We start from the raw sequence: 14015 nt of genomic DNA, 5'->3' as shown, positions 1-14015 counted from the left end.
CAGCTGATCCTTATGAGGGAGTAGGGGGGGCCAGGCTCCCCCTCCAGATCAGGGATTGGCTGGCTAAGACTCCGGCAGGAGGGGTCAGAAGAAAGATATTTCTGCTGACAGAGGGGGAACAGTGGGGCTGCAGCCTGAGATGTCACTCATGAGGGAAGCTAAGGTGGCCCCAGCCCCAGGGAAGGGGGGCGCAGGGAGAGACTTCACTGTCTGTGTTTTGCTGACCCCTCCCTCAGTTGCCTGGACTTCCTCAGTTGTACCGAATTTCCTGTTCCAAAGTCATCCCTGCAGTTCTTCACCCGCCTACTCCCGGGCCTCCACCTTTCTCTTTCCCCTACTCCCTCCCATCCCACCCACTCTCAACCTGTTTCTATTGCCACAGTCTCCTTCCTCACCCAGTTTGCTGAAAAGGCAGCAGATACTCCAACCTTCAGGGGACAGGAGAGGGGGACAACATCCTTTGGGGGCCAGAGGAAATGGCTCTAGAGGGACAAGGGGAAGTAGGGAGGGGAGAGGGTCAAGGGGACAGGGCAGAAGACGGTAACCCTACCCTCGGGAGGGGTTGCTGCAGCCATCAACAAGGGATTTAGTGTCCAAGCCCTGGTGAGCAAAGCCAGGACTGCCTGTCTCTCCCCCAAACTACCCCCCCCATCGCTCTAACTCAGCCTCTGGAAACATAGCCTTTGGGGGCCCCCCATCCCTGGCAGGGAATCCCCCCAAGAAATGGGGTACCCAGGCAGCCAGGTAATCCAAGAGGCTACAGAATGTGCTGATGGCAGAGGGGGAAAGATCAATGTTTCACGATGGGGGCGGGAGTCACCCCAAGTCCTGGAATGAGGACTAATCCCCCACTGTGTTAACTCAAGGGGTTCACATGGCAGACCCCAGATGGTGTGTAGTCCACACTCCGCCCTGGCCCTGAAATATCTCCTCCAGGGGAGAGAGGATCAGAGGCTGTGTGCTCAGGTGCTGGGCATACCCCAGGGGAAGAGGCGTAAGGGAAGAAGGGGTGTCAAGGAAAGGGGGCTGGGAAGCTGGATAGAGCAGAGGCTCCGGGCCAAAGGAATGGGGCGGGGGCAGATTGATGGGGACAGGTCTAGGGGAAATAAGGACAGAACAGAGCTGGGGAAAGAGAGGGCTGCCAGGGTCAGAGGGAAGTCTGGGGAGCAGTGGGGAAAAGGGACAGCAGGGGGCTGGCATGCAGCAGCCAGGTGGGTGGGGGCCCAGGGCTGGGTGCAAAGCCACAAGTTGTTGCTGAGCGGCTGGCCTTGGTGTCAGCTTCCTCGTGGAAGCAGCTGCTCTGAGCCCCCCACCCCCACCCCTGCTCCTGGATGGGGGCATCTTTTGGTTACTATCAGGGCAGCTGCTGGAGGAGCAGACCCAGGGTAGCCTGGGCTGTGGGCAGGGGAGGAAAGGGGGGACAGAGAGAGGAGAGAGCTTCAATGAGAGTTAGCAGTGAAAGGTCAGGGAGGGGAAGAAGGAGCCTCAAGTCCTTCCTGCGTCCAGGCCTCCAGCTTGCTGAGATGGACAGTCAGAGGAGTGTGGGCCACTGAAAGGGTTCTCCAGGCACTCAAGTTCCTGAGCAGATGATGGCAGAGGAGACAGCGGGAGAAGGAAAGGGAAGCCTCACTTTGGGGAACAGGCAGGTCAGCAGGGGTGGATGGCACTTAAGGAATTAGCCCCCCATATTTATCCCTTCCTCTGCCTGGACTTGGGCGGGGGGAGCCTCCCAGGTGAGTTGAGGACATGGTGCTCCTTCCCTCCTCCTTTTCATGGTTCCCACAAACCTCTCCCTTGAGCTGTGACCTGAGGAGGGGGGCTCAGACAATGGGGTCGCATCCGCAGGCACTTCTATCTGGCCCAGCACCCACCTTCTTAGGCCAGAGTCAGGCTCAGCATCTGCCAGGCCTTTTGGTGCTCTCTGGCTTCTCCCTGCCACCACCTGGAGGAGTGACCGGGCACTGTCTGAAAGGAACAGGAATGCCCAAACGTGGAGAAGGGGGAGAAGACTGGAGGGATTGAGGCTTCAGGGGAGCTGAGAGCAGGAGGCTGAGGACAGGAGGCAGGCTTTACAGCTCGCTGCCGCTAGCGGGGGCCCTTTAAGGTGACCCCTCCCACCTCCCCCAACTTCCCAGGGGGGAAGCTGAAGCCAGTGAGGGACAGCCACCCGACTGGATCTGCAGAAGGTGGAGCTGCAGAAGGCGGGCCATCAGAGGGGAGGACAGGGAGGCTGGGGGGTGTGGACGGGGATGGAGGAAGGCACTGGTTCTCTTGGATCCCTCCCCCGGGGGTCTCCAAGGTGTTCCTCCCCTCCTAGGAGGGCTGCAGCTGGGAATGGGAGAAGCCTGGCTCTGGACAGGGACATAGAGCCTGGCCGGTCCCTGGCCAGTCCCGAACTTCAGCTCAACCATCCTTAAAGGGAGGCTTAGAGGGAAACAGTCTCTTAGGCTCCTCCAGCCAAGGCATGCAAATCTTGGGGTGGGGGGGATGCTCCTTGGCCCCCTCCCCCACCCCTCTTCAGTAGGCAAGTCCCTGAGGTTGGCAGGGTTTCAGGGGAGGGGGAGCATCGCAGCACCAGCTGCTGCTAGATTAGGAGGGGATCAGGTCCTGCTTACCCTGGGGCGTCAGAACCTTCACTCACCACCTCCTTTTCCAGAACACAGCACCCAGCTCGCCAAACCATCCCCTCCTTTGCAAGGCCAGTTCTATCCCCAGTCTCCTGAGGTCAAGGTTTGGGGGAGCCCCAGGGATTAGACAAAACTGGGAGAGCCAGCAGGCTTCCCCCCGCTAGCCCCCAGCCTGGGTGGCCTGTGAGCCCAGCTGTCTCCTGTCCATCTCCCAACAGGACGCAAGGCCCAGAATAGCAAGGTCATAAGCATGGCTAGGGCCTCCTGGAGGGGGGGACAGTGGCTGAGGGGCGCGAGAATATAGGCCCCATGCTGCCTGGGAAGGAAGGGCAGAGGCAGCACTGGGTGGTGAGGAAGGGAGCAGGCCAAGCAAAACAGGTGGGATTCCTCAGAACCTGGCCCCTCGTGAGCACCTACCACCTGCAGAGCTGGGAAACCCAAGGGTGCCCTCCACTGGAGGGCACGGCTGCAGTTCCGTTCAGAGAGCAGAGCGTGGGCTGAATGGGGGTGCTGCAAGGAGGGAGAGATGTTGCAAACTCATCCCCACGGGGCTGGGAAGGTCATGTGAGTGCAGTGGGCCAGTGGGGATGGAGCAGATGTGGAAGGTGGAGCACGTGAGGCTGGATCTTCGCATTTTCAGGAGAAGCCGGTAATCTGAACTTCTGGGTGAAATCCCAGTGGAAACGCTATCCAGGCCAAGCAGATCATGTCAGCAGCGCCAACCCAGATAAAACTTCCCACTTGACAGAGGAGGACACTGAGGCCTAGAGAGGCTAACACCTTGCCGAGGCCAAACAGCAAAGGAGAGGAAAAGCCAGGAGTGAAAGCCAGTGTTCTTTGTTATCTGCCCTCCAGCTTCCCAGCTTGGCCCCGGGAAGGGGGGCAGCGGCCTGCCCTCGGGCCCCTCTGCAGCCAGGCTCTGTGGCTGCCACATTACATCGCTCCCAACACAGCCATCGTGCCCCGGCCCCGGCCCGACAGTCTCTGCCTGCTTTCTCCCTAGGGTGGGAAGCCTTCACTCAGGAATTCGGAGCAGGAAGGGTCCTCAGAGGTTGCCGATCCTGCTGCTCACTGTCCTGTCCCAGTAAGAGAACTTGGCTGGGGACCCTGGGAAGCACCGTTTGGCTCCACCAACAGCACAGCCCACAGGGGAGCGATGGGCCCGAAAGCACGGGGCTGGAGGGCAGGGGCACTTGACCTGACCCAGCCTTCCGGCCTCTCAGCTCCAGAGTGGGCTGCCTTCCTGACCCGCCTGTCCCAGCCCCCACTGCAAACACTGGCCACAACCATTGCGATGGAACTGAGATAAACCCTTTTATTTATTTATGCTTTTCCATTTTGTTTAAAACAACAACAACAACCACCTTAATATAACTGACAGCCCTTCCCCCTCACCCCTCCCCGGGCTGGGGGGCGGTTAATGTGGAAATGGCCCCCAGGGGTGGGGCTGACCATAAGAGCCCCTCAGGGAGGTAATGGAGCCCAAATCCCCTGCCCAGGGGATGGGGCACCTGTAGTGTATGAACTGGGGAGTTAACAGGGCTCTCGAACCTCTTCTTGTACCAACATAGATGCCCTTGGCCATCAAGGGTCAGGAAGCACGTGGGGAGGGGATTCCTACCGCTCCTCTCCGTCCCTGCCCAGCCCCAATCTCACCAACGAAGGGCTGGGGAGCAAGAAGAGTGGAGAAAGCGCAGGGTGGGGTGTCTCACACGAAGGAGTACTGGTTATTGATGGCTCTGGGATGGCCCCCTTCTTCTCCATCGCCCCCTAGTGGTAACTGCTGGAGCTGCACCATCGCAGTGGCCCCCGCGGCCCCACCAGATCCGGCGCCTCCCTGGGCCTCCGCGCCTGGGGCTACGGCCTCTTCCAATTCAACCACGGGGACCAGCTCAACCACGGGGACCAGCTCTTCCTGGACCCCTCCACTGCCCGCTTTCTCTTTCTCTTGCCTCTCTTTGGCTGCTGCGGCTGCTGCTGCCGCCACTTCTGGCGCCCCCGACGCCTCTTCTGCCCCAGGATGTGGGGGATCTGTCCATGAAGGGGGCTCAGGGGGCTGGGGTGGGTCATGGGAGGTGTTCGGTTCTGGATAGGAACGGTAAGAAGACAGACTGTGGAGGGAGGCCAGCTCTGGCGGGGCCCTCCCCTGCACTCGTCCCCCCAGGAGCCATGTGCTATCTCCCCCACACCCCGTCTCCTGAGCAACCCCCCCGGCCATGGAAGATGGATCATGGGCGGCGGTGAGAGGGGGACCACACTTACACACAGTCACTCGCTCCGAAGGGCATGAGGGTGGAGGAGGCATCGGGGTAGCATCGATCTCCCTCGCACACCCCTGCATGGCTCCCGGCCTGCTCCCGGCCTGGGGGGGGGGGGAGGGGCAACGTGGGGACAGATGGGACGTCGGGGTGGGGAAAAGGAGAGATCAGACAGGGACATCAGACACCAAGGGAGGAGGGGGTGGGGGATCAGACCAAGCATCCCCAAGAAGGACAGGCCCAAGGCAAGACCGACAAGGGGCAAAGACGAGGCCGAGGAGGATGGATCCAGGAGACACACAGGTGATGGAACACAGGGGTCTGATGGAATGGGAATGCACCAACCCGACTTCCACTTCCTCCCGGCTCCGGCACGGAGCCCTCTGCCTCCCTACGTCCTCAGTGTCCTGCTCCCCCTTCCAAAGCCCCGCACCCAGGGACCTTCACTACCCTACTCTCCCTCACGAAGCTGCTCCTCCTCACAGCCCCCCGCCCCGTCTTTCTGGCACACACACCTCCTCACTTCTTGGGTGCACGGGCACCTCCTCCCCTGCAGACCTGCTCTGCTCACCCTGCTGTCGCTGGGAGGACACGACATAGCTGACAAGAACAACGTCACTGGAGCCTCCAGACTCCAGGGGGATGGGGTGCACCCGGAAATGCTCGAGCATATCGAAAATGGACTGGAACCACAAGTGCTGGACCCGGCACTGACCCTCCTCGTTCAGCGACAGGCGCAGGTGCTGAGGGCAGGGCGGGCAAGGTGAGGCAGGAGCCCAGGCCCCTGCCCGCCCCCCCACCCCCCTGCAAGCTCCCTGTGGGGAACACAGCATTTTCCTCACTCACCTTGGCCTTGCCCTGGAAGTTGAAAGTGAGCACGTATTCGCCCCGCCTCGTCTCACTCTGCCGAACCAGGAAAACACCGTGGGAGCCGGCGCCTCCGGCTAGCACTAGCTGCGCGGCCTTGAGTCGAGAGAGCATCCCGTGGAACCAAGGGTACCCTGAGAGGGGCTGCTCCCCTTCGCCTCCCTCTGACTCCCCCTGGAACAGGAATGATCCTTCAGGAAGGAGAGAGGGAGGGAAACCAGGCTGTCAGGGAAGCCTCCCCCATCCTGGGAGAAGAGAAGCCTTGCTTTCCCTCCACCTGTCGCTCCCCCCTCCCCCACCCTCCACCCCCGTCTGATCCCTCAGGATCCCGAGACAAGAGTTTCAGGAAGGCGGGCAACCGGGCCTGGAGGCAGACACACGCTCTCACCTCTGGTACCTGTGGCCGCTTCGGGAGTGTCCAGGGGTGGGTAGGGGGCTGCGAGTGGATGAACTGTGCCCGCTGGGGGCCCCTCTTCAATGGGGATGCGGGGGGGCAACTCTGGGGGAAGCAGTTCCATTGAGTCAAAATGGGAAGCAGCAATGGAAGCGGAACTGGGGGAGATGGATGCCGAGGGGCGGTCTGAAAGGCCCCCATAGGCCCCTGGAAAAAAAGGGAGGAGGGTGGAGTTGAGAACTGGAGAAACTACCCTGCGTGTGCCGGCAGTCAGCGGGCTGAGGTGCCCGCCCCTTCCTCGGGCACTGGCCCGTCGGTCGGACCCACGACTCCTGAGGCTCCAGGCACTGCTAAGGGGCCGCAGTGTTACTGCAAGGACGTCCTGGGATCCAAACGTGCCCGTTTTTTCTGAATCAACAGTTGAAATGACAGCGACTGTTACGGGGAGAATCCCTCAAGTATTCTCGCATTAAAGAGCATCCTTTTTTGGCCTACAGGACCAAGTCCCCAACTCTCAGAGGCATCAAAGGTCCTCCTTCTATTAATTGGCCCAACCCAACCACCCTTTCACGTTAGTTTGTATTCCCGGAGCCTCTGCGTGAGGCTGATCATCCCGTCTGATTCTCCCAAAGCTCCAGGGCTCTCCCTACCTCACGGCTGTGCTCTGGCCATCTGCTTCCTTCCTCCAAGCCCTGTTCTTTTCTGTCACCTCCCCTGTGTGGTATCCTGTCTATTCCACCTTCCCCGATTCTCTTCCTCCTCTGAGCTCCCAAGGCGCTTCCCACTTGTGCTGCTCAGAGGACATGAAGCACAGGCTCTCCACTTCGGAGTCCTGCTTTCCCCAGGGAGTGATAGCTCGTCAACTCAGCTAGATTGGGAGCCCGCAGAGAGGACAGGAAGCGCGTCTCAGGCATCTCTGGGTTTCCCCATCCTGCCCCAGAGCCTAGCACAGGGTCCAGTATGTACTCGGGCAGGCCCGAACCTACGAGAATGTCGTAGCTGTGTGTGGGGTCCGGAGAGCAGGGGGGCAGGGAGCAGACTGGCACAGCCCCGGTCTTTGTCAGGGCCTCTCAGGTGACCTCCGAAAAGCCATTTCCCCCTCCCTGGTCTTAGCTGCCTGAGGGGAATGGAAACGAGGGAACTTGGGAGGTCCATCCTAGCCCCAAGATTCTTCAATCCATCTGTTTACTCAGTGAGCACAGCCAGGGTGCCTGGCGCCACGAAACCTAAACTAGAACAGAGGAGCAGGACAAAGGGGATACTGGCATCTGGAAAGGTGAGCTGGGCCAGGCAGACGCATGTCTCTGGGCGTGTATGGTTGGGCCTGTGTACGTCCGGCCAAGAAGTAAAGAGTCAAGATCTGGTAGCATCGACATACGTACAGAGACGCAGAGTAAAAGCAAAACAAATACGTGAACGAAGTGTTCCAGAAGTTTGGGGAAGAGAGCTGTTCTCGCCAGCCAGAGCGGAGGTCTGCACGAGGCTTATGGCAAAGGAGGAAAGGCCAGGCACAGGAGGCTGGAAGGGAGTTGGCGTGGGGCTCATGCAAAGCGGGATGGGGATGGTTCTGAGTGGCCGTCTGTGGCGTGGCACGTCCTGGGACAAGTGAGACATTTGGTGGGAAGGGGTGGGCAGCTGAGGGGCAGGAATGGGGTGCATGGTCGAGTCGGGAGAGAGGGCCCGGGCCTGGTGTGGCGGGCTCCGAAGTCCACAGCCCTCTGAAGTTCTGCCCTTACCCTGCGACAGGCGGTCGTTGCTCTCGCTGGCTCCCAGCAGCAGATCCTGGCTGGGCAGACTCTCTGAGTGATTGAGGCAGGGCAGCTCCAGGCTGTCTGTGTTCTCCCTTGTAAGGAATGAGGTCCCAGGGGCCAGGGGGAGGGTCATGGGGCGGGGACTGGTAGCAGGGCAGGGTCTGCGGAGACAGAGACAGGGAACATGGTGCTGTGAGGACACCCAGCAGGTGAGAGGCCCCAGGCTGCTCCCCTGCCCCACCTGGGCCCCTCGGTGACAGCAGGCAGGCTCCTCACCCCGGGCTCAGGCACTCTTGGATGTCAGACACCCAGGCCTTCACATGCAGAGCATCGGCTGTCTCCAGGATGTACTCCGAGGGGCCTTCCACCTGTGAGGACAAGAGCAGGCCCACAGGCCACTTCCAGGTCCAGGGGCCGTAAGCCAACCCTAAGGAGAACGAGAACATCCTCCCCCTCTTCCCTCCTCCTGGGGAAGCTACAGCCCCAGGGACACGCTCTCCAGGCCCTGGACACACAGGCACCTCTTTCCACGAAGCCCCTGGCTTCAACCTGCTACGCAAGCTTGCTCCCCAGGACGAGCGCTCCACAAGGGCAGGAGCCCAGAGCTCCTACCTTAACCACAAACGTGTTCTCCCGGTCGGGCATCTCCAGGGCTGTGGTCGTCCGCACGTCCGTGATGGTAGAGCAGGGAATGCTGAGTCGAGGCCGAGACGCCTGGGCGGGGAAAGAGAACAAGATCCAAACTGTTGGTGTGCAGGGACCACCTCTCACTTCCCTCCAGAGATCTGTCCTCTTTCCTTCTCTGTCCTAAGGGAGTTAGACAAAGGGTCCTAGCACTACTTTTCCAGTCCGGCCCACAGCTACTACCCCGGAGTCAAGAGCTAGCTTTAAAAACCAAAGTGAGCAATAAAACAAAACTAAACTGAACCAAACCCAAGCGAGCAAAGCTAAGCACGTGGGCTGTTCCACTCTGGTGGCTGTTCCACTCAGTCGCCCGCTCCCAGTCACCCACCCTCCTCGGGGGCCTCACCTTGGGCGGTACAAAGAACTCCAGACGACTTCCTCCTCCTCCTTCTCCTTCGCTTCGGAGCAGTAAGCGACACTTCTGCCACTGAGGCTGCCCTCCTCCCCCCGAGGTAGGCCCAGCTGCCCCTCCTCCTCCCCGGCCCACTCCAGCTGGGTCAGGGGCTGCCTCTTCAGCCCCCATGAAACTCAGCAGCTCTTCCCTCTGCACCATCCCTGCTCCATCCTTCAAGGCCCCCCCTCCCCGACTGAGTCTCAGCCTCTCAAATCGGTGAGTCCATCGGTCCCCAGGGGATGTTCCATCACTAACCAGTCCCCTGCCAATGGTCCCGGCCCCGCCAGAGGAGTTGGAGTTGCTGTTTCCACCCAGGACTGGGGGGCCTGATGAGGTCTCAAGGGGCCCAGCCGGGGAGGGAGGGTCAACCGTCCCCCGCCACTGCAGGATGCCACGGACTGAACCGCGGACGGAGCGACCCACTGAGCGGAGGGAGAAGCGTTTCTTTAGCTTCGGCTTCGAGGAGGTCGTAGAAGAGGAAGAGACTGAGGAAGGGAGGGGGCCGGCCAGGTCCTCAGATGATCGAGAAGGGCCCAGCACAGCCAGGGGCCCGCCCACCCTGCAGCTCTCAAGGGACAGGTCATGTGGCGGGATCTCCGCAGCAGGACTCAGGGGTGCCAGGATGGGTGGCGAGAGGGAGCCGGAGGCCCGGGCCACCTCAGCTTCAAAGTGCTGCAGGAAGAGTTCGGCAAAACGGCGGGAGAAGGCAGCCTCAGCCCCGGGCCCTGCGTACTGGGGGTGGGAGGCCAGGTAGAGGCGAAAACGGCGGGCAAAATCCAGGGCAGCAGCCCGGGCATGGGACTCGCAGAACTCCCGCCAACTAGGAGGAGGGGGTGGTGGCAAAGGCGGAGGAGAGGGGGAGGCCCCATCCTCCGGGGAAGGGGCACCATTCATGACGGTCCCCAGGAGGCAGAGAGGGGGAGCCTGTGGGGAGGGGCAGCAAAGAGGGAAGCGGCCAGAAGACACGGGGTGAGCGGCAGCAGCTGCAGAAGGAAGAGAGGCACATACACCGAGTCACTGCTGAGGGGGGACTGGGGGCCGAGCCCCGCCCCCAGCCGGACTCCCCACTCTGGCCAGGACTCCTTGGAGAGCCAGGGGAACACCACACCGCCCCCCCTTCCCTTTCCCAGATCCTCACACCGGCTGGCTCCCCGGGATCCAGCCCCGCACCTTCCCTGCTGCCTTCCCCACCCCACTCCCCCTGGCTCGGGTTCCAGGAGTGACAGACGGCCGTGGAGCACCTTCCTCTAGAAAGGAATCTTTATCACTCATGCCACCTCCCTTCTCTAAAACAGGTCCTTCAAGATTTATCACATGCTTCCCATGTGCTGTTCTTACCTTTCCCTGCAACAGGCTTTAATAACCTTGACAACAGAGGAGGAAACCAACGCTCAGAAAAGTTTCAGAACTCCAAGCCTACGGCTTTGCCCACTGCACAGTGCTCGTCCCCAGGGACTGGCTGCCCCGGCCTCAGGCACGGCCCCTCACTGCCCCAGCTCTCAGGGGAGCTAGGTCTGTAGCACTTACAGACCCTGCCTCAGGGGTCCTGAGGTCCAGCTCTGAGGAGGGAGGCTGCTCAGGAAGGAGGATGGATGGATGATGGATTGAAACCGCACTTGTCCTGAAGGCGGACGCCAGGGCCCAGCACCCCGGCACCCCAGCACGGTGTGACCGAGGCTCGGAATGGTCACAGCCCGCTTCTTTGGTGCCCCTTCAGCCTGGGGCCCAGAGGCAGCAGCACCAGGCAGGGAAAGACTGTGGGTTGGGTCAGAGCAAGTCTCTGTTGGCCACGAAGTAAATAAAACATAACAGGGAGTTGGGGCTCTAGGCTTTTTCACTTCCTCTTCTTTCACTGGGGAGTGTGCCCTAAAGGCTGGTTAGCCTGGTGGTTAAGGCGATGGGATCTGGAGTCGGACTTGGGATGAAATCCCAGCTCTGCCACCTATTAGCTGGGTGATCTGGAACAGATTGTATGTCCTCTCTGAAGTGCAGATTTATAGCTATAAAGCAGAGCTAATGATCCCTAACCCATAGAATCGTTGGGAGAATTAAATGGAACATGTCAGGGCTCGACACAAAGTAAGCACACAATAAATCACTGCTATCATTACTATCTTTATGGGTTCCAATTCTTCTAAAAGAGAAATGAAAAAAGAAGAGGCCTCCCAAGATCTTACAACTAGCAAGTGGCAGAGCTGGGCATGGCATTTATAACCCATGGCTCTTTGTTAGTGTTCCTCCCCCATATTATACTGGAAGATGACTGGCACCAGGACTGGGGGGGGGGGGCGGGTGGGAAGCTCAGGAAAGTCTCCCCAAACCTCAGACTCCTGTTCAGACCGACAATCAGCGACCCCTCCCCTTCCTCCTTGGCCTAGACCCTACACATTCAGATGGCTCCAGCCGCAGGGACAATTCCAAACCAACGAGAAGAAGCCAAGAGATGCAAGAGTCATGGAGCACAGGGGAACCGAGCCAAGAAGTGCAGACACAGCAGGGAGACCAATCTCCAGGCAGAGGCCACCTCAGCTCACACAGGCCCACCCAACCCTCTGCACCACAGGCAGACCCAGCCCCCTTCAGGCCCGCTGACCCTGCGGCTCCTGAGCTGGTGACTCAGTTTCTCTTCTGCCAAGCAGGACTCAGACACATTTTCCCGGTGCACCTGCCTCTTGGCTCAGTTCTCAAATTTCCCGAAGGGCGGGTGGTGGAGGGTGCAGGCTCCGCTCCCGGCTCGGACCCTCTGGGCCCGGTGGTCAGTGCACTCCGACCCGCTCCTACTCCCTGGACACCCTCGACCCACCCATTCCCCGGAGCCGCAGCCTCCTCGGGACCAGCCCCGTCCGCGGCACTCTGCGGAGCCGAGCACCCCTCCCGCCTCTGGCCCCCCTACGCCCGCCCCCACCCAGGGCTCCTCTCAGGCGCCGGGGCCGGGTCGCGGAGAGGGAAGAGGTACTTGAAGAGGGGGGTTCCGGTTCCGGTCCCACCTGCATCTCGGTCCCCGCGGTTTGCTCCGGCGGCGGCGGCAGCTCCCGCTCCCTGCCCCTCCCCCCGCACTCCGCGACTAGCTCCCAGGCCGCCTCTGCGCAGGCGCCGGGACCCCTTTTCCCGTCACCGAAGGAAGCGACCATAGAGAAGAGCGGCGAGAGGGAAGGGCACCTAAACACTCACTTCCGCCATCCTCCTCTTCCGCGCAAACCCTTCGAGGCCTGAGAGGAGGGGGTTCTCTGGAGGCTCAGGGGCTTCTCCGGTTGCACCTAAAAGGGACCGCAAAAGCCACCGTAGGAAGGGGTTCCCAGCAGGTGCCTCCCGGAGGAAGCTCGGCACAAAGGAGAGGTGTCAGCCGTAGAGAAGCCAGCTTAGGGGATAGAGTCCCGAGGCCCTGTTGTAGCCTAGAGTAGCCACCGGCTACCGGAAACCAGCGAGATGAGGCGGCTCTTTGCAGGGCCCGCCGCCGCCTAGAGCGCCTGGCCCTGCGGCTGAGGGGTTCGCGGACACCGCCCCCAACGAGCCCTGCGAGGGAAGACGCGGGTGACCTTGGTTGAGGCCCCGCGAAGAGGCGGAGCCTGAACTTACGACCTTGGCTGCGCTGAGCAAAGGGACTGGAGGTCTAGTAGGTTCCATCTGAGACGGAACATAGAGGGCAGAAATAAGGAGATCGTTTTGGGCGTGCCTGTGGGACGTCAGGGGGCAGGTGGACATACGGTCTGGAGCTCAGTAAACACATCAAGGCCAGATACAGACATTGGGAATCGTTAAGGTGTAGAGAGTTGTTGAAATCATGAGCAGGGGCAATTCCAAACCAACGAGAAGAAGCCAAGAGATGCAAGAGTAGGGTCTGTCACTGACCCAGCTCCAACTGGCCTAAGGAATAGGGGAATCTTGGCTGAAGTAATTGAAAAAAACGGATTGCGCTTCTTCAGGAACAGCTGAAAAAAAAAAAAAAAAAAGCCAAAAGCTATGAGGAATTTGCGGTTCACCTTCTCTAGCCTCTGCTTTCCCCATGCATTTGGCTTCACTCGCAGGTAGGCCTACCTCAGTGGCAAAATGGCTTTACATGGCTCCAGACTGAAGTCCCAATAGCTTAACAACTCAAGTAGAAGGAACCTGCATTTCTGAGATTTGCAATAAAATTTCCAGAACTGACACCCCCGCCCCCCACCCCCGCTCCGCAGCTGATTGGCTTCGATCAGATACTCATCCTGGAACACAAGAGACTGGAGATGGATAAAGGCCCTAATTCACACAAGAACGTTTATTCAAGGCTGAAGCTGGGTGGAGTTGGAAAACTTCATTGTGGAGGGCGAGTTCTGGCCTAGCCGGCCCTCGTCCCCCAGCTCTCCTCCCGTTCTAACCGATCTAAGATCAGCTCACAGATGGCCTTTGTTAAGGTCTTCATCACCATCTTTGCCCATCCATCTTCCCAATTCAGAGGAAGATATCAATGGAAGAGACTCGTCCCGTGGTCCCCTCCCTCCCCCCTGAAGCCCTTATGCACCCTTTCTGTGTAGTTTCTAGTTTCTGTAGTTTCTGCCCACCGTTTCTAGGAGAGAGACACAGTTGAGGAATATAGAAAGGCAGGGGGCTGGTGATGATAAGTTAGGTTTGGAAATGTGTCTAAGCTGTCCAATAAAACTTTCTGCCATGACAGATGTCTATATCGACATTCTCCAGTGCAGTAGCCACTAGCCATATGTAGCTCTTGAGCACTTGAAATGTGGCTGGCGGGACTAGGGAACGGAATTTAAATTTTAATTAATTAAACTAGCCACATGGCTAGTGACTACAGCATTAGCGCGGGGTGGGGGTGGTCTGTGGACAGCTAGGTGGAGCTGTCCAGCAGACAGGGAGCTACAGTCCAGCTGCATAAAGGAGTTTGGGGATGATCAGAGTGAGTAGTGGTTGAAGCCATGGACATGAGTGAGCTTGTCCAAGCAATATCTGTAGAGAGAATAGGGCCCAGGACCTAATTCTGGAAAACAAGCCACATTTATCAGGTAGGCAGCAAAAGCGGAGTAGAAAGTGCTGAGATGGTGTCTT

General features: G+C 59.6%; 1 protein-coding gene across 4 annotated transcripts; it reads right to left on the bottom strand.

Moving 5' to 3' along the window:
- Positions 1-3925: 3925 nt before the first annotated feature.
- On the bottom strand, positions 3926-12066 carry SH2B1 (SH2B adaptor protein 1). 4 transcript variants are annotated; one of them, XM_034988996.1, is made up of 10 exons: positions 11963-12066; positions 8928-9958; positions 8510-8611; positions 8174-8265; positions 7883-8058; positions 6141-6353; positions 5732-5943; positions 5401-5628; positions 4890-4989; positions 3926-4712 (listed from the first exon to the last, which is right to left on the bottom strand). In XM_034988996.1, coding segments are annotated over exons 2-10 (2067 nt in total). In that variant the 5' UTR covers positions 9870-9958; positions 11963-12066; the 3' UTR covers positions 3926-4710. The 4 variants fall into 4 exon arrangements, 3 of the variants coding, with proteins under 3 accessions (XP_034844887.1, XP_034844889.1, XP_034844888.1); XM_034988998.1 differs by having other exon boundaries at positions 5457-5628; XM_034988997.1 differs by having other exon boundaries at positions 10314-12039.
- Between the last annotated feature and the right edge of the window lie 1949 nt (positions 12067-14015).

The sequence above is a fragment of the Mirounga leonina genome, unplaced genomic scaffold, assembly GCF_011800145.1.
Source record: "Mirounga leonina isolate KUSES-001 unplaced genomic scaffold, KU_Mleo_1.0 Mir_454, whole genome shotgun sequence".
Classification (NCBI taxonomy): Eukaryota; Metazoa; Chordata; class Mammalia; order Carnivora; family Phocidae; genus Mirounga; species Mirounga leonina.
Note: the sequence above shows the minus strand (reverse complement) of the source record. Positions and strands in the feature narration are given on the sequence as shown.